At 54.0% G+C, this 24,314-nt stretch overlaps 1 protein-coding gene across 4 annotated transcripts in view; it reads right to left on the reverse strand.

The window, feature by feature from the left end:
• Positions 1–24,314, reverse strand: part of SPTAN1 (spectrin alpha, non-erythrocytic 1) — a 342,467-nt gene that overhangs the window by 276,567 nt on the left and 41,586 nt on the right. For all 4 annotated transcript variants that reach the window (XM_078646605.1, XM_078646604.1, XM_078646602.1 and 1 more), the window contains 2 exons: positions 15,929–16,168; positions 12,532–12,657 (listed from right to left, as the gene is read on the reverse strand). In XM_078646605.1, coding sequence (XP_078502731.1) covers positions 12,532–12,657; positions 15,929–16,165 — 363 coding nt within the window. In that variant the 5' untranslated portion in view covers positions 16,166–16,168. Of the gene's footprint in view, positions 1–12,531; positions 12,658–15,928; positions 16,169–24,314 lie in introns of those variants that run through there.

Here is a 24,314-nt window from a genome sequence, read left to right on the forward strand (position 1 = left end):
GAAGGAAGGACAGACCACAGAAGCAGTGGAGAGCAGATAGAGATAGATCAGATCCTAGGGGCCCGAAGGAAGGACAGACCGCAGCAGCAGCGTGGAGAGCAGATCGAGATAGATCAGATCCCAGGGGACCGAAGGAAGGACAGACAGCAGCAGCATGGAGAGCAGCTAGAGATAGATCAGATCTCAGGGGACCGAAGGAAGGACAGACAGCAGCAGCGTGGAGAGCAGCTAGAGATAGATCAGATCCCAGGGGACCGAAGGAAGGACAGACAGCAGCAGCATGGAGAGCAGCTAGAGATAGATCAGATCCCAGGGGACCGAAGGAAGGACAGACAGCAGCAGCGTGGAGAGCAGATCGTGATAGATCAGATCCCAGGGCCCGAAGGAAGGACAGACAGCAGCAGCGTGGAGAGCAGAGATAGATCAGACCCAGGGGACCAAAGTAAGGACAGACAGCAGCAGCATGGAGAGCAGATCGAGATAAATCAGATCCCAGGGGACCGAAGGAAGGACAGACAGCAGCAGCGTGGAGAGCAGCTAGAGATAGACCAGATCTCAGGGGAACAAAGGAAGGACAGACCACAGAAGCAGTGGAGAGCAGATAGAGATAGATCAGATCCTAGGGGCCCGAAGGAAGGACAGACCGCAGCAGCAGCGTGGAGAGCAGATCGAGATAGATCAGATCCCAGGGGACCGAAGGAAGGACAGACAGCAGCAGCATGGAGAGCAGCTAGAGATAGATCAGATCTCAGGGGACCGAAGGAAGGACAGACAGCAGCAGCGTGGAGAGCAGCTAGAGATATATCAGATCCCAGGGGACCGAAGGAAGGACAGACAGCAGCAGCATGGGGAGCAGCTAGAGATAGATCAGATCCCAGGGGACCGAAGGAAGGACAGACAGCAGCAGCGTGGAGAGCAGATCGTGATAGATCAGATCCCAGGGCCCGAAGGAAGGACAGACAGCAGCAGCGTGGAGAGCAGAGATAGATCAGACCCAGGGGACCAAAGTAAGGACAGACAGCAGCAGCATGGAGAGCAGATCGAGATAAATCAGATCCCAGGGGACCGAAGGAAGGACAGACAGCAGCAGCGTGGAGAGCAGATCGAGATAGATCAGATCCCAGGGGACCGAAGGAAGGACAGACCGCAGCAGCGTGGAGAGCAGATCGAGATAGATCAGATCTCAGGGGACCGAAGGAAGGACAGACAGCAGCAGCGTGGAGTGCAGATAGAGATAGATCAGATCTCAGGGGACCGAAGGAAGGACAGACAGCAGCAGCGTGGAGTGCAGATAGAGATAGATCAGATCTCAGGGGACCGAAGGAAGGACAGACAGCAGCAGCGTGGAGTGCAGATAGAGATAGATCAGATCCCAGGGGACCGAAGGAAGGACAGACAGCAGCAGCGTGGAGAGCAGACAGAGATAGATCAGACCCAGGGGACCGAAGGAAGGACAGACAGCAGCAGCGTGGAGAGCAGCTAGAGATAGATCAGATCCCAGGGGACCGAAGGAAGGACAGACAGCAGCAGCGTGGAGAGCAGATAGAGATAGATCAGATCCCAGGGGACCGAAGGAAGGACAGACAGCAGCAGCGTGGAGAGCAGCTAGAGATAGATCAGATCTCAGGGGACCGAAGGAAGGACAGACAGAAGCAGCATGGAGAGCAGATCGAGATAGATCAGATCCCAGGGGCCCGAAGGAAGGACAGACAGCAGCAGCGTGGAGAGCAGATCGAGATAGATCAGATCCCAGGGGACCGAAGGAAGGACAGACAGCAGCAGCGTGGAGAGCAGCTAGAGATAGATCAGATCCCAGGGGACCGAAGGAAGGACAGACAGCAGCAGCGTGGAGAGCAGCTAGAGATAGATCAGATCTCAGGGGACCGAAGGAAGGACAGACAGCAGCAGCGTGGAGTGCAGATAGAGATAGATCAGATCCCAGGGGACCGAAAGAAGGACAGACAGCAGCAGCGTGGAGTGCAGATAGAGATAGATCAGATCCCAGGGGACCGAAGGAAGGACAGACAGCAGCAGCATGGAGAGCAGATCGAGATAGATCAGATTCCAGGGGACCGAAGGAAGGACAGACAGCAGCAGCGTGGAGAGCAGCTAGAGATAGATCAGATCTCAGGGGACCGAAGGAAGGACAGACAGCAGCAGCATGGAGAGCAGCTAGAGATAGATCAGATCCCAGGGGACCGAAGGAAGGACAAACAGCAGCAGCGTGGAGAGCAGACAGAGATAGATCAGACCCAGGGGACCGAAGGAAGGACAGACAGCAGCAGCATGGAGAGCAGATCGAGATAGATCAGATCTCAGGGGACCGAAGGAAGGACAGACAGCAGCAGCATGGAGAGCAGCTAGAGATAGATCAGATCTCAGGGGACCGAAGGAAGGACAGATAGCAGCAGCGTGGAGAGCAGCTAGAGATAGATCAGATCCCAGGGGACCGAAGGAAGGACAGACAGCAGCAGCGTGGAGAGCAGATCGAGATAGATCAGATCCCAGGGGACCGAAGGAAGGACAGACAGCAGCAGCGTGGAGAGCAGCTAGAGATAGATCAGATCCCAGGGGACCGAAGGAAGGACAGACAGCAGCAGCGTGGAGTGCAGATAGAGATAGATCAGATCCCAGGGGACAGAAGGAAGGACAGATAGCAGCAGCGTGGAGTGCAGATAGAGATAGATCAGATCCCAGGGGACCGAAGGAAGGACAGACAGCAGCAGCGTGGAGAGCAGCTAGAGATAGATCAGATCTCAGGGGACGGAAGGAAGGACAGACAGCAGCAGCATGGAGAGCAGCTAGAGATAGATCAGATCTCAGGGGACCGAAGGAAGGACAGACAGCAGCAGCGTGGAGAGCAGCTAGAGATAGATCAGATCTCAGGGGACCGAAGGAAGGACAGACAGCAGCAGCGTGGAGAGCAGATCGAGATAGATCAGATCCCAGGGCCCGAAGGAAGGACAGACAGCAGCAGCGTGGAGAGCAGAGATAGATCAGATCCCAGGGGACCGAAGGAAGGACAGACAGCAGCAGCGTGGAGTGCAGATAGAGATAGATCAGATCCCAGGGGACCGAAGGAAGGACAGACAGCAGCAGCGTGGAGTGCAGATAGAGATAGGTCAGATCCCAGGGCCCGAAGGAAGGACAGACAGCAGCAGCGTGGAGAGCAGAGATAGATCAGACCCAGGGGACCGACGGAAGGACAGACAGCAGCAGCGTGGAGAGCAGATAGAGATAGATCAGATCCCAGGGGACCGAAGGAAGGACAGACAGCAGCAGCGTGGAGAGCAGCTAGAGATAGATCAGATCTCAGGGGACCGAAGGAAGGACAGACAGCAGCAGCGTGGAGAGCAGCTAGAGATAGATCAGATCTCAGGGGACCGAAGGAAGGACAGACAGCAGCAGCGTGGAGAGCAGCTAGAGATAGATCAGATCTCAGGGAACCGAAGGAAGGACAGACAGCAGCAGCATGGAGAGCAGCTAGAGATAGATCAGATCCTAGGGGACCGAAGGAAGGACAGACAGCAGCAGCGTGGAGAGCAGAGATAGATCAGACCCAGGGGACCGAAGGAAGGACAGACAGCAGCAGCATGGAGAGCAGCTAGAGATAGATCAGATCCCAGAGCCCGAAGAAAGGACAGACAGCAGCAGTGTGGAGAGCAGCTAGAGATAGGTCAGATCCCAGGGCCCGAAGGAAGGACAGACAGCAGCAGCGTGGAGAGCAGCTAGAGATAGGTCAGATCCCAGGGCCCGAAGGAAGGACAGACAGCAGCAGCATGGAGAGCAGAGATAGATCAGACCCAGGGGACTGAAGGAAGGACAGACAGCAGCAGCGTGGAGAGCAGATCGAGATAAATCAGATCCCAGGGCCCGAAGGAAGGACAGACAGCAGCAGCGTGGAGAGCAGCTAGAGATAGGTCAGATCCCAGGGCCCGAAGGAAGGACAGACAGCAGCAGCGTGGAGAGCAGCTAGAGATAGGTCAGATCCCAGGGCCCGAAGGAAGGACAGACAGCAGCAGCATGGAGAGCAGAGATAGATCAGACCCAGGGGACTGAAGGAAGGACAGACAGCAGCAGCGTGGAGAGCAGATCGAGATAAATCAGATCCCAGGGCCCGAAGGAAGGACAGACAGCAGCAGCGTGGAGAGCAGATAGAGATAGATCAGATCCCAGGGGACCGAAGGAAGGACAGACAGCAGCAGCGTGGAGAGCAGATAGAGATAGATCAGATCCCAGGGGACCGAAGGAAGGAAAGACAGCAGCAGCGTGGAGAGCAGAGATAGATCAGACCCAGGGGACCAAAGTAAGGACAGACAGCAGCAGCATGGAGAGCAGATCGAGATAAATCAGATCCCAGGGGACCGAAGGAAGGACAGACAGCAGCAGCGTGGAGAGCAGATCGAGATAGATCAGATCCCAGGGCCCGAAGGAAGGACAGACAGCAGCAGCGTGGAGAGCAGAGATAGATCAGACCCAGGGGACCGAAGGAAGGACAGACAGCAGCAGCATGGAGAGCAGATCGAGATAGATCAGATCTCAGGGGACCGAAGGAAGGACAGACAGCAGCAGCATGGAGAGCAGATCGAGATAAATCAGATCCCAGGGCCCGAAGGAAGGACAGACAGCAGCAGCGTGGAGAGCAGATCGAGATAGATCAGATCCCAGGGCCCGAAGGAAGGACAGACAGCAGCAGCGTGGAGAGCAGATAGAGATAGATCAGATCCCAGGGGACCGAAGGAAGGACAGACAGCAGCAGCATGGAGAGCAGCTAGAGATAGATCAGATCCTAGGGGACCGAAGGAAGGACAGACAGCAGCAGCGTGGAGAGCAGAGATAGATCAGACCCAGGGGACCGAAGGAAGGACAGACAGCAGCAGCATGGAGAGCAGATCGAGATAGATCAGATCTCAGGGGACCGAAGGAAGGACAGACAGCAGCAGCAGCGTGCAGAGCAGCTAGAGATAGGTCAGATCCCAGGGCCCGAAGGAAGGACAGACAGCAGCAGCGTGGAGAGCAGCTAGAGATAGGTCAGATCCCAGGGCCCGAAGGAAGGACAGACAGCAGCAGCATGGAGAGCAGATCGAGATAAATCAGATCCCAGGGGACCGAAGGAAGGACAGACAGCAGCAGCGTGGAGAGCAGATAGAGATAGATCAGATCCCAGGGGACCGAAGGAAGGACAGACCGCAGCAGCAGTGGTGGTTTTGTTATCACACAAGGTAAGGGTAGAGAGGACAGCGGAAAGGGTCACATCCCAAACACTGCTTCACCTACTCGGATGTGGGACCCCACTTGAACAGCAGTTACTTTGGGGCGCTGTGCGGTCCTGTACGGCGTGAAGGACTAAACCAGACACAGGTTATAACGTACTCTGAACAAATGGCATGCTCTGAAAAACCAAAACTCTGAGCACACTGCAAGCTTACCCAGACAAAGAACACCCCAGTACACTGCAAACGCCTTCAAAGGGGACAAACACACCACTGCACTCTATACATTGCAGGCTCCCTCTGCACTGCGAACCCCTTCAGTGCACTGGGGGCGCTGAAAACCCCTTCAGAAGGCAGACATTCAATCGCAGAACAGTGAAGTGAAATTGCAATGACCTTTCAGGAGAGCGGGGGAACAACCCAGCACTACACATACTGCAAATCATATCGGGGGCGTGCAACATTACAGCACTGCAAATACTGCAGACCTTACATGAGGTAGGGAAAAGTCACAGCACAGTGTACCGAAAGCAGCTTCAAAAGGGAGGTGGCATTCATCAGTTCAGCAAACACACTGCAAGCCCTTTAGATAAAGGGAAACAAGCCCTCCATACACTGCACGCCCTTTAGATAAAGGGAACCAGACACTCCATACACTGCAAGCCCTTTAGATGAAGGGAACCAAGCCCTCCATACACTGCACGCCCTTTAGATAAAGGGAACCAGACACTGCATACACCGTCAGCCCCTTCGATAAAGGGAACCAAGCACTCCAAACACTGCAAGCCTTTTAGATAAAGGGAACCAAGCACTCCATACACTGCAAGCCCTTTAGGTAAAGGGAAACAAGCACTCCATACACTTCAAGTCCTTTAGATAAAGGGAACCAAGCACTCCATACACTGCAAGCCCTTTAGATAAAGGGAACCAGACACTGCATACACCGTCAGCCCCTTCGATAAAGGGAACCAAGCACTCCAAACACTGCAAGCCTTTTAGATAAAGGGAACCAAGCACTCCATACACTGCAAGCCCTTTAGGTAAAGGGAAACAAGCACTCCATACACTGCAAGCCCTTTAGATAAAGGGAAACAAGCACTCCATACACTGCAAGCCCTTTAGGTAAAGAGAACCAAGCACTCCATACACTTCAAGTCCTTTAGATAAAGGGAACCAAGCACTCCATACACTGCAAGCCTTTTAGATAAAGGGAACCAAGCACTCCATACACTGCAAGCCCTTTAGATAAAGGGAACCAAGCACTCCATACACTGCAAGCCCTTTAGATAAAGGGAAACAAGCACTCCATACACTGCAAGCCCTTTAGATAAAGGGAACCAAGCACTCCATACACTGCAAGCCCTTTAGATAAAGGGAACCAAGCACTCCATACACTGCAAGCCCTTTAGATAAAGGGAACCAAGCACTCCATACACTGCAAGCCCTTTAGATAAAGGGAACCAAGCACTCCATACACTGCAAGCCCTTTAGATAAAGGCAACCAAGCACTCCATACACTGCAAGCCCTTTAGATAAAGGGAACCAAGCACTCCATACACTGCAAGCCTTTTAGATAAAGGGAACCAGACACTGCATACACTGCAAGCCCTTTAGATAAAGGGAAACAAGCACTCCATACACTGCAAGCCCTTTAGATAAAGGGAAAGAAGCACTCCATACACTGCAAGCCCTTTAGATAAAGGGAACCAAGCACTCCATACACTGCAAGCCTTTTAGATAAAGGGAACCAGACACTGCATACACTGCAAGCCCTTTAGATAAAGGGAACCAAGCACTCCATACACTGCAAGCCCTTTAGATAAAGGGAACCAAGCACTCCATACACTGCAAGCCCTTTAGATAAAGGGAACCAAGCACTCCATACACTGCAAGCCTTTTAGATAAAGGGAACCAAGCACTCCATACACTGCAAGCCCTTTAGATAAAGGGAACCAAGCACTCCATACACTGCAAGCCCTTTAGATAAAGGGAACCAAGCACTCCATACACTGCAAGCCTTTTAGATAAAGGGAACCAGACACTGCATACACTGCAAGCCCTTTAGATAAAGGGAACCAAGCACTCCACACACTGCAAGCCCTTTAGATAAAGGGAACCAAGCACTCCATACACTGCAAGCCCTTTAGATAAAGGGAAAGAAGCACTCCATACACTGCAAGCCCTTTAGATAAAGGGAACCAAGCACTCCATACACTGCAAGCCCTTTAGATAAAGGGAACCAAGCACTCCATACACTGCAAGCCCTTTAGATAAAGGGAACCAAGCACTCCATACACTGCAAGCCCTTTAGATAAAGGGAACCAAGCACTCCATACACTGCAAGCCCTTTAGATAAAGGGAACCAAGCACTCCATACACTGCAAGCCCTTTAGATAAAGGGAAAGAAGCACTCCATACACTGCAAGCCCTTTAGATAAAGGGAACCAAGCACTCCATACACTGCAAGCCCTTTAGATAAAGGGAACCAAGCACTCCATACACTGCAAGCCCTTTAGATAAAGGGAAACAAGCACTCCATACACTGCAAGCCCTTTATAAAGGGAACTAAGCACTCTATACACTGCAAGCCCTTTATAAAGGGAACTAAGCACTCCATACACTGCAAGCCCTTTAGATAAAGGGAACCAAGCACTCCATACACTGCAAGCCCTTTATAAAGGGAACTAAGCACTGCATACACAGCAAACGCCTTAGATAGAGGGAACCAAGCAAGTTAAAGCCAGTTGCTTTGCTAATGGTATTGTATAGGAAAGCAAATGGCTTTAACTTAATAAAAGACGAGACCTATTGCATTTTTATTGCTTGTTGTATTTGGTGACAGTTGCACGTACCCCGACTCCCCAATCTACCTCCTATATCTTCGTGGGTTGCTATGCCCTGTGCAGCAGGTGCCCGCCACTTGTACCACAGTGTCACCAGTGCCCCTCTCTTCTAAGGCCTATACACTGCCCTAGACCGGTCTTTGAACCAGTGCCTGTCTCCGCAGTGATTCCGTTTCTTACAGGACCGCACTTTTCTTTACTGTTTAACCTCCTTGACACAATGTTAAAAGTGGACACATAGAGGACAAGGAATACAAACAACTCTCAGACAGTGTGCTCGTGGCTGCCCACACAAGTCACACGCCACACTGGTACAAGCTGTTTTATTTGTGGCTGGTCCTAATCTTTTTTGTTGCCAGGGTTCTGCCTGCACTATGCACTTCCTGGAGGCATCAATCGTGGTAGCTCATGGTAGCTCCCGATACCGACACCAGCCTCAGCACTGCTGCTGCTGCTGCTCCTGCCCGCCGCCACTGTACCAGGCTCGCTCTAGCTAAACTTTTTTGCAGTTTTTTCTTATTTAGTCTGATCTCGACACGAAGTAATTGGAGCAATTTGCATGCGCACCACTTGCATTACAGACGGACACATTCATTTTTAGCCAAGGGGAGACTGAGTGATTGAACCTCTTGCGGTTGGGTCCGGAATTGTAGTCTTTTTCTCTATTTTTTTGTGGCCCAAATGGGCGTCGACATACCACCATTTGATGTCCTTTGTGACGTCAGCGTGCTTCCTCCGGAAGTTCCCACCTTTGGTAGCCATCTTCGGATCCTTTTTTCTTGTCATGTGTTAATCTTGTTTTTCCTTTTATTTTCTGAAGTCTGGATGTGTAGTTTGCATTGATTGTACGAACTTGCCTTTACGAGCCAGTCATCCAGATGGGGGTCTACGTGTATTCCATGTCTTCGTAGGTGCGCTGCGACAGCTGCCAGGCATTTTGTAAACACCCTTGATGCGGATTTCAGGCCGAATGCCAGTACTGTGAAATGGTAGTGAGTTTGGTTGATCACAAACCTTAGCAGGCACTTGTGTTTGTGGTTGATGGGGATGTGTAAGTATGCGTCCTTTAAATCTATAGTAGCCATGAAGTCCCCTTGTTGTATTTGTGGTATTACCTCTTGCAGGGAAGTCATCTTGAATCTATGAGATCTTATGAATTTGTTCAGGAACCTTAGATCTAGGATAGGTCTTAGTGTTTGGTCCACCTTTGGCACCAGGAAGTAAGTGGAGTATACTCCTTTGGTTTTGCGGCACCACCTCTATTGCCTCCTTGCTGAGCAGTTCTTGCGCCTCTAGTTGCAAGAGCTCCTTTGCCGAGTGTGCCTTGCTTCTTGGTTTTCTGTGCGGAGGTAGTTTTTCTAACTCTATACAGTATCCGTAATGTAGGATGTTTAGTATCCATTTGTCCGATGTGACCTTCCTCCATTTCTTGGTGGCTAACAGATGCAGTATCTGTTCATGCGCCTCGTTCTGGCAGTAAATTTCGATCCTTGCGTCCCCCAGCACCTTGGTACTCGGATGAGTTAAAAATCCAACGTGCTAAATGTAAAGCCCTGGAGAGGAAGTGGAGAAGGTCCTATTCCATTCCCTCTAAAATGATTTACAAAGATGAGCTAAAAGCTTATCATGCCAACTGTAAACGTGCCAAAGCTCTTTACATTACCTCTACAATCACCTCAGTGCAGAATTGCCCTCGGACTCTTTTTGCTACTGTCAAGAAACTTACAGGTGCTGACACTGTCCCCGCGTTGCCGGCTTTAGACGGTATACATTGCAATGCTATTGCGGACTTTTTTATATCGAAGGTTCAGGGCATCCATCAATCTCTAGCCTCCCTTCCATCTTCTACTGACCCTTCCTTACCTGAGTTTTGTTGTAATGTTTCTGTCCCTCCTACTGAGTTTCTGTACAACTGGAAATTATTTGATGATGTGTCCTTCCTGTCATGCTTAAAAAGCATTAGGTCAGGCTCTCCTCGGGACCCTGTCCCCATGAAGATACTGAAACAACTTGACCTTGAACCTCGAAGATTCCTAATGAGGTTACTTAACATCTCCCTCAGTGAATCCCGGGTTGAACAGGATTGGAAACATGCCATGGTCGTCCCCCTACTAAAAAAATCTGGTGCGGACATTACTAACCTGGCCAACTTTAGGCCTATATCCCTGCTGCCAGCTTGCTCTAAAATACTGGAACGCCATGTCAACTTCCAGCTAAATGAGTTTGTTGAAAATACGGGATATCTTCATCCATCCCAATCAGGCTTTCGCGCCAACTATTCCACCGAATCCGCACTCCTAGGGGTGACTGAGCGACTCCGACACGGTATTGATAGTGGTGAGACCTTTGCGCTTATCCTTCTGGATTTAAGCGCGGCTTTCGATACCGTGTCGCATTCCATTCTATTGGAGTCTCTCTGCTCCCTTGGTGTTGCTGGATCTGCGCTTGCCTGGGTGGCCTCATTTCTTAATGAGCGCACATTTCAGGTATTTTCAAACAAAGCTGAATCGGCGATCTGTGCATCTGCTTACGGCGTCCCTCAAGGGTCTATATTGAGCCCTCTGTTGTTCAATATTTACATCAGACCCCTCGCTACTATCGTAGAGGACGCCGGTCTGTCTATATACTCATATGCAGACGACACGCAGATTGTGTTTTCCTTGTCAGGCAGCAGGGTTCAGGACATCTCTGCCCTAAAAATCGGCCTTTCTCGTGTTGCGGCCTGGATGCAAGTCAATCTGCTAAAGCTCAACGGAGATAAGACTGAGGTTATTATACTAGGCAAACATAAAGATCTGTGGGGCCCTAGACACTGGCCCAGTGATATGGGTCCACTGCCTACCCCCGTGCCAGTTGTTCGTAACCTCGGTTTTTTAATCGACGAGAAACTTTCGATGCGACAACAGGCAACCAAGGTCGCTGCAATCTGCTTTAATACCTTACGCTGGTTGCAGAAGATCCTATGGATGTTGCCTGAGTCTACCCAAAGAACTGTTGTTCAGGCCCTTGTAATGTCCCGTATTGACTACGGCAACGTGCTTTATCTAGGAGCCGATAAAGCCACAATGAATATACTCCAGGTTGTACAGAACTCGGCTGCCCGTCTTCTGTGCAATATTCCACGGAGAATGTCTGCAACGCAAGCCCTGTGTGACCTTCACTGGTTAAAAATCCCTGATCGTGTGGCTTTCAAAACCTTGTGTCTCCTGTTTAAGATTCGTCAGGGTTCTGCCCCCACTTACCTACACAATCTCGTTCAGCCATATCAGCCCAGTCGTCCTCTCAGGTCATCAAATAAAGCCAATTTTGTAATTCCAAGAATTCGATTGGCAAAAATGGGAGGTCGCTCATTCGCTCACTTGGGGCCGAAGATGTGGAATGCTCTTCCGTTGGCGCTAAAAACAGAGACCAACCTTCTTGCTTTTCGTAAGAAACTGAAAACTTTTCTGTTTTAGTCCGGTCACTGCTCTTGTTCTTCTCCTTCTCAGCAATTGCCTGTCTCTCTTCTCTTGTCTGTCCCTGGCGCCGGGAAACCCTTTACGGGTAGCTGTGCGCAATATAAATTTAATAAATAAATAATAAAAATTCCTGGATGAAGTCTCTTATTCTTCCCCTTACCGGTGTTCAGTGTTCGAGGTACTGTTTGTCATTGAATGTTCGGCTGCAGTTTTCCTTTATGTGTTTCTGCCCACCATGAGGTGTTGCTAGGGTGGGGGTCTATTTCATGCTGGAGTCACTTGGATGAGGGCTGTTGGCCGGCCCTTCGTGCTGTCTCCGGGGCTGGTACTGCCAGTTCTGCTGCTGTCCCTGCTGCTGATGGCCTTGGTTGTTCCCTTGGTAGCATTTCTGGAACATTTGGTGCGATGTGGTAGGCTCGTGGGTGTGCCGCTTCTCATTCCTCTGAACTGCAACGCTCCCATGGACCTTGCGGTCTCGTCCTTTTTGAGCTGCGTCAACTCGTCATCAACTGGTGTGCCGAACAGTTGCTCTCACCGTTAAAAGGTGTATTCAGGATGTTGCTTTGCAACTCTGGCTTGAATCCCGAAATTCTGAGCCATGCGGGTCAACTCTCGGTCACTCCTATCATTAGCCTGCTCGATGTTTCTGCAGCATCCTATGCTGATTTTAGGCATGTGTTCGCCATGTTTTTCCCTTCTTCGACCAGGTGAGCTGCTCTGTGTTGGTACTGGTCTGGTAGATGATTTAGGAGCTGCCCCACTTCATCCCAGTGCTGGTATGCGTGCCTGTTACATCTACTACCACAACTTTTTTCCAGTCTTTCTCCAAATACTTCAGATGCCATAAAGTTACCACCCATCGCATCACTGCCACCCTACAACATCTAGCTCCTCGGTACACCATCGAGGGGGAGGCGCTACACATACTAAGCAGCAGCTAAAGCTGCATCGCAAAAGCGCTGACCACTCCTGGCCAATAAAGAAGCAAACTACTTTGCTCAGGAGAGCGAAACTCACCCGGATGGTTTCGGATGCAAAGTGGCCCTCGGACATCATGAGGTTCCCGGTCTCGTCCAGCTTCACAATAGCTCCAGCGTTGGCCTGAACCTCTGCCTCGAAGGCCTGGTGCTTCTGCAACTTCCCCTGAATGTGGCAAGAAGAGTTATCAGCATGCTCTTTTCTTCGCTGCAACTAAAGAACCCCTGCAACTCCCCCAATCCTCTGCAGTGACGCATTAAATGCCCTCTGCCCTGCACTCCAGCAACATAGGGGCGGCACCACTCAGGATAGGCACACCAAGTCTTGGGGACAAGGAGGAAGGCTACTGCACTGACCGATGTTGACCCAACTTACCTCGCCTGCAGATTGAGGGATGGGGCAAGGGTGGAGCGGGGCTTATGGTGGTAAGGGGTTCATATTCTTCAATCCTCACCTACAGGTTACTCAGGTCGAACGTAGCTGTTAGTCAGGTATAGGTTGGTGGAGTCCTATTTGTGCGGGGACGGATGGTCTAGTGAGTCTCACCAGCATGTTCATGAGGTATTTGTAGTTTGAATAGGTGGGGAGAGGGGTGGGGGGGGAGGGGGATGGGGGGTGACAGGAGAAAATGTGCAGCCTATCACCTGCAGGTTGGTGTGTTCTGCAATTCTAGGGGGCTACGGGAAAGGTGAGAGGTGTGTGGGGTGGTCTGCAGGCTGCCGTCACGTGGCCGCTAGTGGGGTCTATGGCGAGGGAAGTGAGGGGTGTGGTACCCTCTGCATGCCCTCACTTGCGGGTTGGTGGATTGGGGTGGTGGGGGGTGGCTATAATTCTGGAATTTAGAGGGGCGCAGCAATCTGCTGCCTGCCTCTCCTGAATGTTGGGGGAGGGGCGGCGGGTCTGTATTCTTGGAGGCTGAGGAGAGGTGCACTCGCCTGAAGCTAGGAGTCGTCTGCATTTTGTGGGGGAGGTAAAGGGTGGGCGATCCATATTTCATCATGGCAGAAGTGATGAGATGGGGTGTGGAGATCCGATGCCTGCCTTCACCTGCAGCGTGGTAGTGTCTATTTCTTGGGGGATGTGGACAGGTAACCTCTCCCCTGCAGGTCGGTGGGGTCTGAGGGGTGGGGGGGGAGCGGCTCTCACCTGCAGATCGGTGGGGTCTGGGGTGGGCGGCTCTCACCTGCAGGTCGGTGGGGTCGGGGGGGTCTGGGGTGGGCGGCTCTCACCTGCAGGTCGGTGGGGAGCAGCTCCCACCTGCAGGTCGGTGGGGTCGGGGGGTCGTGGATCTCACCTGCAGGTCGGTGGGGTCTGGAGGGGAGCGGCGCTCACCTGCAGGTCGGTGGGGTCTGGGGGGGGGGAAGCGGCTCTCACCTGCAGGTCGGTAGGGAGCGGCTCTCACCTGCAGGTCTGGGGGGAGCGGCTTTCACCTGCAGGTCGGTGGGGTCTGGGGGGAGAGGCGGCTCTCACCTGCAGGTCGGTGGGGTCTGGGGGGGGAGGGAGCGGCTCTCACCTGCAGGTCGGTCGGGTCAGGGGGGAGCGGCTCTCACCTGCAGGTCGGTCGGGTCAGGGGGGAGCGGCTCTCACCTGCAGGTCGGTCGGGTCAGGGGGGAGCGGCTCTCACCTGCAGGTCGGTCGGGTCAGGGGGGAGCAGCTCTCACCTGCAGGTCGGTGGGGTCTAGGGGGAGTGGCGCTCACCTGCAGGTCGGTCGGGTCAGGGGGGAGCGGCTCTCACCTGCAGGTCGGTCGGGTCAGGGGGGGGCGGCTCTCACCTGCAGGTCGGTGGGGTCTAGGGGGAGTGGCGCTCACCTGCAGGTCAGTGGGGTCGCGGCTCTCACCTGCAGGTCGGTGGGGTCTGGGGGTGGGGAAGCGGCTCTCACCTACAGGTCGGTGGGGAGCGGCTCTCACCTGCAGGTCTGGGGGGAGCGGCTCTCACCTGCAGGTCTGGGGGGAGCGGCTCTCACCTGCAGGTCGGTCGGGTCAGGGGGGGAGCGGCTCTCACCTGCAGGTCGGTCGGGTCAGGGGGGAGCGGCTCTCACCTGCAGGTCGGTCGGGTCAGGGGGGAGCGGCTCTCACCTGCAGGTCGGTCGGGTCAGGGGGGAGCGGCTCTCACCTGCAGGTCGGTCGGGTCAGGGAGGAGCGGCTCTCACCTGCAGGTCGGTCGGGTCAGGGGGGAGCGGCTCTCACCTGCAGGTCGGTCGGGTCAGGGGGGAGCGGTTCTCACCTGCAGGTCGGTCGGGTCAGGGGGGAGCGGCTCTCACCTGCAGGTCGGTCGGGTCTGGGGGGGGAGCGGCTCTCACCTGCAGGTCGGTGGAGTCTAGGGGGAGTGGCGCTCACCTGCAGGTCGGTGGGGTCGCGGCTCTCACCTGCAGGTCGGTCGGGTCAGGGGGGAGCGGCTATCACCTGCAGGTCGGTGGGGTCTGAGGGGAACGGCTCTCACCTGCAGGTCGGTGGGGTCTGAGGGGAACGGCTCTCACCTGCAGGTCGGTGGGGTCTGAGGGGAACGGCTCTCACCTGCAGGTGGGTGGGGTCTGAGGGGAACGGCTCTCACCTGCAGGTCGGTGGGGTCTGAGGGGAACGGCTCTCACCTGCAGGTCGGTGGGGTCTGGGGGGAGCGGCTCTCACCTGCAGGTCGGTGGGGTCTGGGGGGAGCGGCTCTCACCTGCAGGTCTGGGGGGAGCGGCTCTCACCTGCAGGTCTGGGGGGTCTTGGAGGGAGGGGGAGCGGCTCTCACCTGCAGGTCGGTGGGGTCTAGGGGTGGGGGAGCGGCTCTCACCTGCAGGTCGTAGGGGGAGGGGCTACCACCTGCCAGTGGGGTCTGGGGGGAGCGGCTACCACCTGCAGGTCGGTGGGGGGGGGGGGAGCGGCTCTCACCTGCAGGTCTGTGGGGGGGGGGGGGGAGCGGCTCTCACCTGCAGGTCGGTGGCATCTGGGGGTCGTGGATCTCACCTGCAGGCCAGTGGGGTCTGGGGAGGAGCGCCTCTCACCTGCAGGTCGGTGGGGTCTGGGGGGGGGGGGACGGCTCTCACCTGCAGGTCTGGGGGGAGCAGCTCTCACCTGCAGGTCTGGGGGGTCTTGGGGGGAGGGGGAGCGGCTCTCGCCTGTAGGTCGGTGGGGTCTAGGGGTGGGAGAGCGGCTCCCACCTGCAGGTCGGTGGCGTCTGGGGGTCGTGGATCTCACCTGCAGGCCAGTGGGGTCTGGGGAGGAGCGGCTCTCACCTTCAGGTCGGTGGGGTCTGAGGGGGAGCGGCTCCCACCTGCAGGTCGGTGGGGGGAGCGGCTCTCACCTGCAGGTCGGTGGCGTCTGGGGGTTGTGGATCTCACCTGCAGGCCAGTGAGGTCTGGGGGGGAGCGGCTCTCACCTTCAGGTCGGTGGGGTCTGGGGGGGAGCGGCTCTCACCTTCAGGTCGGTGGGGTCTGGGGGGAGCGACTCTCACCTGCAGGTTGGTGGGGTCCTTGTAGCTCTCGTCGGATGCGATCTGCAGCTTCTCCTGAATCCATTTCTCCAGCTCGTCTGCATCTCGCTGGAAGAACTGGAAGCGATAAGAGTCTTCAAGCTTCTGCCGCCTGAGAGTGGATAGCTCCTTGAAGCGCAAGTAGCGGTCCAGGACCTGCTGGCGCCGGTCTTGGATGTCCTCGGCTGTCTCCAGCACCTTCACACCACTCGAATCCATTTTCTGCAAAACAGAGAAAACCCTTAGACCTCCATTAATAAGCCCTGTGCTGAGAAGTACGAGTCGCTTTCCTCGGCGGGCAAGGCAGGGTGGTCCGTGGGACACGTGGACTTGCGGGCTCTAGTGACAGGGAGACATGGTGGCCCTAGGGCTCCAGTGATAGTGTGGGGACAGAGGGCTGCAGTGAGAGGGAGGACTCTGCCTCTAGGGGCAGAGGTCTGTGGTGACCGGCAGACTATGGACAGAGGTCTGAGGTGAGAGGCAGGACTCAGGCCTGTAGGGTCAGAGATCTGTGGTGACCGGTAGACTAGGGACAGAGGGCTGAGGTGAGAGGGAGGACTCAGGCCTGTAGGGTCAGAGATCTGTGGTGACCGGTAGACTAGGGACAGAGGGCTGAGGTGAGAGGGAGGACTCAGGCCTGTAGGGTCAGAGATCTGTGGTGACCGGTAGACTAGGGACAGAGGGCTGAGGTGAGAGGGAGGACTCAGCCTCTAGGGGCAGAGGTCTGTGGTGACCGGTAGACTAGGGACAGAGGTCTGAGGTGAGAGGGAGGACTCGGCCTGTAGGGTCAGAGGTCTATGGTGACCGGTAGACTAGGGACAGAGGGCTGCGGTGAGAGGGAGGACTCAGGCCTGTAGGGTCAGAGATCTGTGGTGACCGGTAGACTAGGGACAGAGGGCTGCGGTGAGAGGGAGGACTCAGGCCTGTATGGTCAGAGGTCACCGGCAGACTAGGGACAGAGGGCTGAGGTGAGAGGGAGGACTCGGCCTGTAGGGTCAGAGGTCTGAGGTGACCGGTAGAATAGGGACAGAGGGCTGAGGTGAGAGGGAGGACTCAGGCCTGTAGGGTCAGAGGTCTGTGGTGACCGGTAGACTAGGGACAGAGGGCTGAGGTGAGAGGCAGGACTCAGCCTGTAGGGTCAGAGGTCTATGGTGACCGGTAGACTAGGGACAGAGGGCTGCGGTGAGAGGGAGGACTCAGCCTGTAGGGTCAGAGGTCTGAGGTGACTGGTAGACTAGGGACAGTGGGCTGCGGTGAGAGGGAGGACTCAGCCTGTAGGGTCAGAGGTCTATGGTGACCGGTAGACTAGGGACAGTGGGCTGCGGTGAGAGGGAGGACTCAGGCCTGTAGGGTCAGAGATCTGTGGTGACCGGTAGACTAGGGACAGAGGGCTGTGGTGAGAGGGAGGACTCAGGCCTGTATGGTCAGAGGTCACCGGCAGACTAGGGACAGAGGGCTGAGGTGAGAGGGAGGACTCGGCCTGTAGGGTCAGAGGTCTGAGGTGACCGGTAGAATAGGGACAGAGGGCTGAGGTGAGAGGGAGGACTCAGGCCTGTAGGGTCAGAGGTCTGTGGTGACCGGTAGACTAGGGACAGAGGGCTGAGGTGAGAGGGAGGACTCAGGCCTGTAGGGTCAGAGATCTGTGGTGACCGGTAGACTAGGGACAGAGGGCTGAGGTGAGAGGGAGGACTCGGCCTGTAGGGTCAGAGGTCACCGGTAGACTAGGGACAGAGGGCTGAGGTGAGAGGGAGGACTCAGCCTGTAGGGTCAGAGATCTGTGGTGACCGGTAGACTAGGGACAGAGGGCTGCGGTGAGAGGGAGGACTCAGGCCTGTAGGGTCAGAGATCTGTGGTGACCGGTAGACTAGGGACAGTGGGCTGCGGTGAGAGGGAGGACTCAGGCCTGTAGGGTCAGAGATCTGTGGTGACCGGTAGACTAGGGACAGAGGGCTGAGGTGAGAGGGAGGACTCAGGCCTGTAGGGTCAGAGGTCTGAGGTGACCGGCAGACTATGGACAGAGGGCTGCGGTGAGAGGGAGGCATTATGGGCTGTGGGGACAGAGGGCTGTGGTGACAAGGAAACCTTGGTGTCTGTGCGGGCAGAGGACTGCGGTGAGGGAGGACAGATCTGGCGGGGTCAGAGGTCTGTGGTGACCGGCAGACTAGGGACAGAGGGCTGAGGTGAGAGGGAGGACTCGGCCTGTAGGGTCAGAGGTCACCGGCAGACTAGGGACAGAGGGCTGAGGTGAGAGGGAGGACTCAGGCCTGTAGGGTCAGAGTTCTGAGGTGACCGGTAGACTAGGGACAGAAGGCTGAGGTGACCGGTAGACTAGGGACAGAAGGCTCCAGTGAGCGGGAGGCCTTATGTGCTGTGGGGACAGGGGACTGTGGTGACAAAGAGACCTTGTTGGCTGTGCGGACAGAGGGCTGAGGTGAGAGGCAGGACTCCGGCCTGTAGGGTCAGAGGTCTGTGGTGACCGGTATACTAGAGACAGAGGGCTGCAGTGAGTGGGAGGCCTTTTGTGCTGTGGGGACAGAGGACTGTGGTGACCGGTACACTAGGGACAGAGGGCTGAGGTGAGAGGCAGGACTCAGGCCTGAAGGGTCAGAGGTCTGAGGTGACCGGTAGACCAGGGACAGAGGACTGCGGTGAGAGGGAGGACTCAGGCCTGTAGGGTCAGAGGTCTGAGGTGACCGGTAGACTAGGGACAGAGGGCTGTGGTGAGAGGGAGGACTCAGCCTGTAGGGTCAGAGGTCTGTGGTGACCGGTAGACTAGGGACAGAGGGCTGAGGTGAGAGGGAGGACTCAGGCCTGTAGGGTCAGAGGTCTGTGGTGACTGGTAGACTAGGGACAGAGGGCTGAGGTGAGAGGGAGGACTCGGCCTGTAGGGTCAGAGGTCTGTGGTGACTGGTAGACTAGGGACAGAGGGCTGCGGTGAGAGGCAGGACTCGGCCTGTAGGGTCAGAGGTCTGAGGTGACCGGTAGACTAGGGACAGAGGGCTGAGGTGAGAGGGAGGACTCAGCCTGTAGGGTCAGAGGTCTGAGGTGACTGGTAGACTAGGGACAGTGGGCTGCGGTGAGAGGGAGGACTCAGGCCTGTAGGGTCAGAGATCTGAGGTGACCGGTAGACTAGGGACAGAGGGCTGAGGTGAGAGGGAGGACTCGGCCTGTAGGGTCAGAGGTCACCGGTAGACTAGGGACAGAGGGCTGAGGTGAGAGGGAGGACTCGGCCTGTAGGGTCAGAGGTCTATGGTGACCGGTAGAATAGGGATAGTGTGCTGCAGTGAGAGAGAGGACGCGGCCTGTAGGGTCAGAGATCTGTGGTGACCGGTAGACTAGAGACAGAGGGCTGCGGTGAGAGGGAGGACTCGGCCTGTAGGGTCAGAGATCTGTGGTGACCGGTAGACTAGAGACAGAGGGCTGCGGTGAGAGGGAGGACTCGGCCTGTAGGGTCAGAGATCTGTGGTGACCGGTAGACTAGAGACAGAGGGCTGCGGTGAGAGGGAGGACTCAGGCCTGTAGGGTCAGAGATCTGTGGTGACCGGTAGAATAGGGACAGAGGGCTGCGGTGAGAGGGAGGACTCAGGCCTGTAGGGTCAGAGATCTGTGGTGACCGGTAGACTAGGGACAGAGGGCTGAGGTGAGAGGGAGGACTCTGGCCTGGAGGGTCAGAGGTCTGTGGTGACCGGTAGACTAGGGACAGAGGGCTGCGGTGAGAGGGAGGACTCTGGGCCTGTAGGGTCAGAGGTCTTTGGTAATGGGTAGACTAGGGACAGAGGGCTGTGGGGCAGAGAAGCCGGAGGATTAGAGCCACAACAGAAAGAGGTGGTACATCTTGTGCAGGAAGCAGACATGCTCTGAGTCACCACAACCTTCGCTGAAACACCGGGCGTTACTGTCTATTAACACACCCAAAGCGCGGCTGCACCCTAATCCAACCGGTTCACTCCCACCCAGAGGTGCTGGGACAGCATCAATGTTACATCACTGAAAGATCCAAGCGTTCCACGTTTCAGTGTAGAAAAGTGCCACGGCCATTCAGCAGGAGTGTGCGGTATGTGCGGGTGGTGCTCTTAGGAACAGTCAGTCACAGATACACTACAAAAGCACGGGGCGGTACCACTGTCCACTACTAAAGCACGGTGTGGTACCACTGTCCACTACTAAAGCACGGTGTGGTACCACTGTCCACTACTAAAGCACGGTGTGGTACCACTGTCCACTACAAAAGCACGGTGCGGTACCACTGTCCATTACTAAAGCAGGGTGCTGTACCACTGTCCACTACTAAAGCACGGTGTGATACCACTGCCACAGATCCAATACTAAAGCACGGTGTGATACCACTGCCACAGATCCACTACTAAAGCACAGTGTGATACCACTGCCACAGATCCACTACTAAAGCACGGTGTGATACCACTGCCACAGATCCAATACTAAAGCACGGTGTGATACCACTGCCACAGATCCACTACTAAAGCACGGTGTGATACCACTGCCACAGATCCACTACTAAAGCACGGTGTGATACCACTGCCACAGATCCACTACTAAAGCACGGTGTGATACCACTGCCACAGATCCACTACTATAGCACAGTGTGATACCACTGCCATAGATCCACTACTAAAGCACGGTGTGATACCACTGCTACAGATCCACTACTATAGCACGGTGTGATACCACTGCCACAGATCCAATACTAAAGCACGGTGTGATACCACTGCCACAGATCCACTACTAAAGCACGGTGTGATACCACTGCCACAGATCCACTACTATAGCACAGTGTGATACCACTGCCACAGATCCACTACTATAGCACGGTGTGATACCACTGCCACAGATCCAATACTAAAGCACGGTGTGATACCACTGCCACAGATCCAATACTAAAGCACGGTGTGATACCACTGCCACAGATCCACTACTAAAGCACGGTGTGATACCACTGCCACAGATCCACTACTATAGCACGGTGTGATACCACTGCCACAGATCCACTACTATAGCACGGTGTGATACCACTGCCACAGATCCAATACTGAAGCACGGTGTGATACCACTGCCACAGATCCACTACTGAAGCACAGTGTGATACCACTGCCACAGATCCACTACTAAAGCACGGTGTGATACCACTGCCACAGATCCACTACTAAAGCACGGTGTGATACCACTGCCACAGATCCACTACTATAGCACGGTGTGATACCACTGCCACAGATCCACTACTAAAGCACAGTGTGATACCACTGCCACAGATCCACTACTAAAGCACAGTGTGATACCACTGCCACAGATCCACTACTAAAGCACAGTGTGATACCACTGCCACAGATCCACTACTAAAGCACAGTGTGATACCACTGCCACAGATCCACTACTAAAGCACAGTGTGATACCACTGCCACAGATCCACTACTAAAGCACAGTGTGATACCACTGCCACAGATCCACTACTAAAGCACAGTGTGATACCACTACCACAGATCCACTACTAAAGCACGGTGTGGTACCACAGATTCACTACTAAAGCACGGTGTGGTACCACTGCCACAGATCTACTACTAAAGCACAGTGTGATACCACTACCACAGATCCACTACTAAAGCACGGTGTGGTACCACAGATTCACTACTAAAGCACGGTGTGGTACTACTGCCACAGATCCACTACTAAAGCACGGTGTGATACCACAGATTCACTACTAAAGCACAGTGTGGTACCACAGATTCACTACTAAAGCACAGTGTGGTACCACAGATTCACTACTAAAGCACGGTGTGCTACCACAGATTCACTACTAAAGCACGGTGTGGTACCACAGATTCACTACTAAAGCACGGTGTGCTACCACAGATTGAACATCAGCTCTATATAATGACAGTGCACGAAGAGCGTGCAATTTACTCCATACATTGCTGTCCAAGAACTACACCCTGTAAATTGCCTCAGATTGATGGACATAGCTCCTAACAGAATGGTGCCCTTAAACTGGCATGCTGGTCCCAGATCACCTCACAGACTGACGCTGCACTACAGTGAATGTGTGCACACTCCAGCACAGTGGGGTAACCAACATTAGTTATCTGGAATGAGTGAGCTGAAAGTGCCCAAAGCTCTGCCCTTTTTCGGACTCTCCTCCTGCTGTTATTCAAATATTAATTGTGAAAGCGCGGTATGGGGCACTTTCTTTCACCTAAAAAGAAACAAAGGTCCGGTCTCTTGTCCTGTCTAGGCCAAGAGACCGGGGTTATTTCTTCAAAACAATGATGCCTATATAAGAGGAAAAAAGTATTGCTACATTCCTTAAGGCACAATATATACACAATCTCCAGGGCTAAAGAGAGCCAACGAGTTTCGAATCCACACAATTCACGGATTCTCCTTACGACTTGGACAAGGTTGATTTCTTGAAAGCAGCGCGATGTGCGTCCGCCCTGTGTGTAGAGGAACAGTTGAAACCTCTTCTAAGTGCTTGACGGTTCAATTAGCCATGAGATGTGATGAAATATCTTTAGTTAGAAATCCCAGTTGACACAGACTTTACAAAGTTGTACTGACGGCTTGACTGAAGCAGTAATTGGCGCCTCACTGCCAGGGGAATCAATTTCACTCCATGAGGCTGCTCAGGCGACGCCCATCCCAATTCCACACATCTTTAAACTTAGTCTGGATTAAATTGTTTTAGAGCATTCTCCACACACCGGATGTTTGCTACAATTCAGCCTGCCTGCCAACAGCACTGGTTGTGCAGCTCACAAGTAGTCTTTTAAAGGTGTCTCAGACCTGCCACCGCAATATCTGTGCGCAGTTTTAAATGCCATGTCGACCTGGCCAGTGCACCCACTTGCCAGGCCCTAACCTTCCCTCTTACTACATGCAAGGCAGGCCCAAGGCACCCCCTGGACAGGGTGCAGTGTATGTGAAAGGTGGGACATGGCGTTGTGTGTTTTACATGTCCTGATAGTGAAATACAGCCAATTTTGTGTTTTACTATTGACAGGCGGTCTGTCCCATAGGCTAGCATTGGGAGCTGCCTTGTAACATCTTACAAGAGTAACTTTCCATTGGGACAAGATAGAGAAATGGAGTCTAGCCTCTCAGAACTCAGGACTTGATAAAAAAAAATTATAAAGGTTTTTTTTATTGTGTGTTTGAAAATGCCACTTTTAAAAAGTAGATAATTTCTTGCCTAACTATCCTGTGTGCCTCTGCCCGTTTGCATATTTACCATCTGGTTTTGGTGTGACAGGAGCTAGGGATGTGCATTCATACTAGTCAGTCACAAGGGGGCGGGGCTGAGGAGTGTCCTGACTTTCCTGGGTGAATCATAGCCAGGCTGAATAGACCTTTCTTTATTTAGAGTGGTTGGAGGAGTTTTCACTAGCATCTGAATAGGCTGTGTCTGCTCTGCACAATGCTGTCTCCACCTCCTGTAGTGAAGCTGTACTAGAGAGGACAGAACTGGTTTCTACTGAGCCAAAGACACATTCTGCTTAAGACTTATAAATACTGGGGCCCTGAGCCCAGAACTTCAGATTACTGTTGAACTAAGGAACCTGCCATGAAGGAGGGCTGAAAAAGGAGGAACTGCCACTTTTCTGTATGTTTTGCTGTGTTAGCCAGCTGCTTCTGTCTTGGGCAGGGAAAGGATTGGATTGGACTTTCACCATCCTGCTTTTAGAGTTTTCTCCAAGGGCTTGAAGCAGAGCTTGCCTCCTGTTGAAAGTCTGAGGGAAATCAAAGACTTCATGAGAACTCATTTGGAATAAGGAACCTGCCATGAAGAGCTAAAGAAGAAGTGAGGAGAAACTGCCACTTTGCTGTGTTGGCCTGCAGTGGCTGCTTCCGTCTTGGGCAGTGAAAGGACTGGAATTTCTCCAACTTACTTTCCTAAGTTTCTCCAAGGGCTTAAGGTATAGCTTGCCCCCTGTTCAAGAAGTCTCATGAACAGCAAAGACTTCAAGTTCATCTGCTACTAGCACTGGGGACTGTGTGTTTTGTGCTGCAACAGAAGAAAAAGCAACCAGATGCAGTCAACGACGCTGCGGCTGGCTCCGTGACCTGTTGGCACCACAGAGAGACCTGCCCCACTTCACACCGAAACCCTGGTCCCACTGACAACCACGCCCAAAACCGCCATCGAGCTACTGCTTGCACCATGACCAGAGGGCACCACCTCGCCGCCCTGCTATGCCTGACAATGCTGCTCCACGATGACAGACACCACTGCTTGCACCACAGCCTGGGGGCACTGCTCGTAACTTATTCGACACACCGCCCCATCCCACACCACAGCCTAGGCCCATTGACTACAGATAGTCTACTGACGACAGGACCTCAGCAACGACACTGCTGC

Source organism: Lissotriton helveticus, chromosome 5_2 (assembly GCF_964261635.1).
Source record: "Lissotriton helveticus chromosome 5_2, aLisHel1.1, whole genome shotgun sequence".
Lineage (NCBI taxonomy): Eukaryota > Metazoa > Chordata > Amphibia > Caudata > Salamandridae > Lissotriton > Lissotriton helveticus.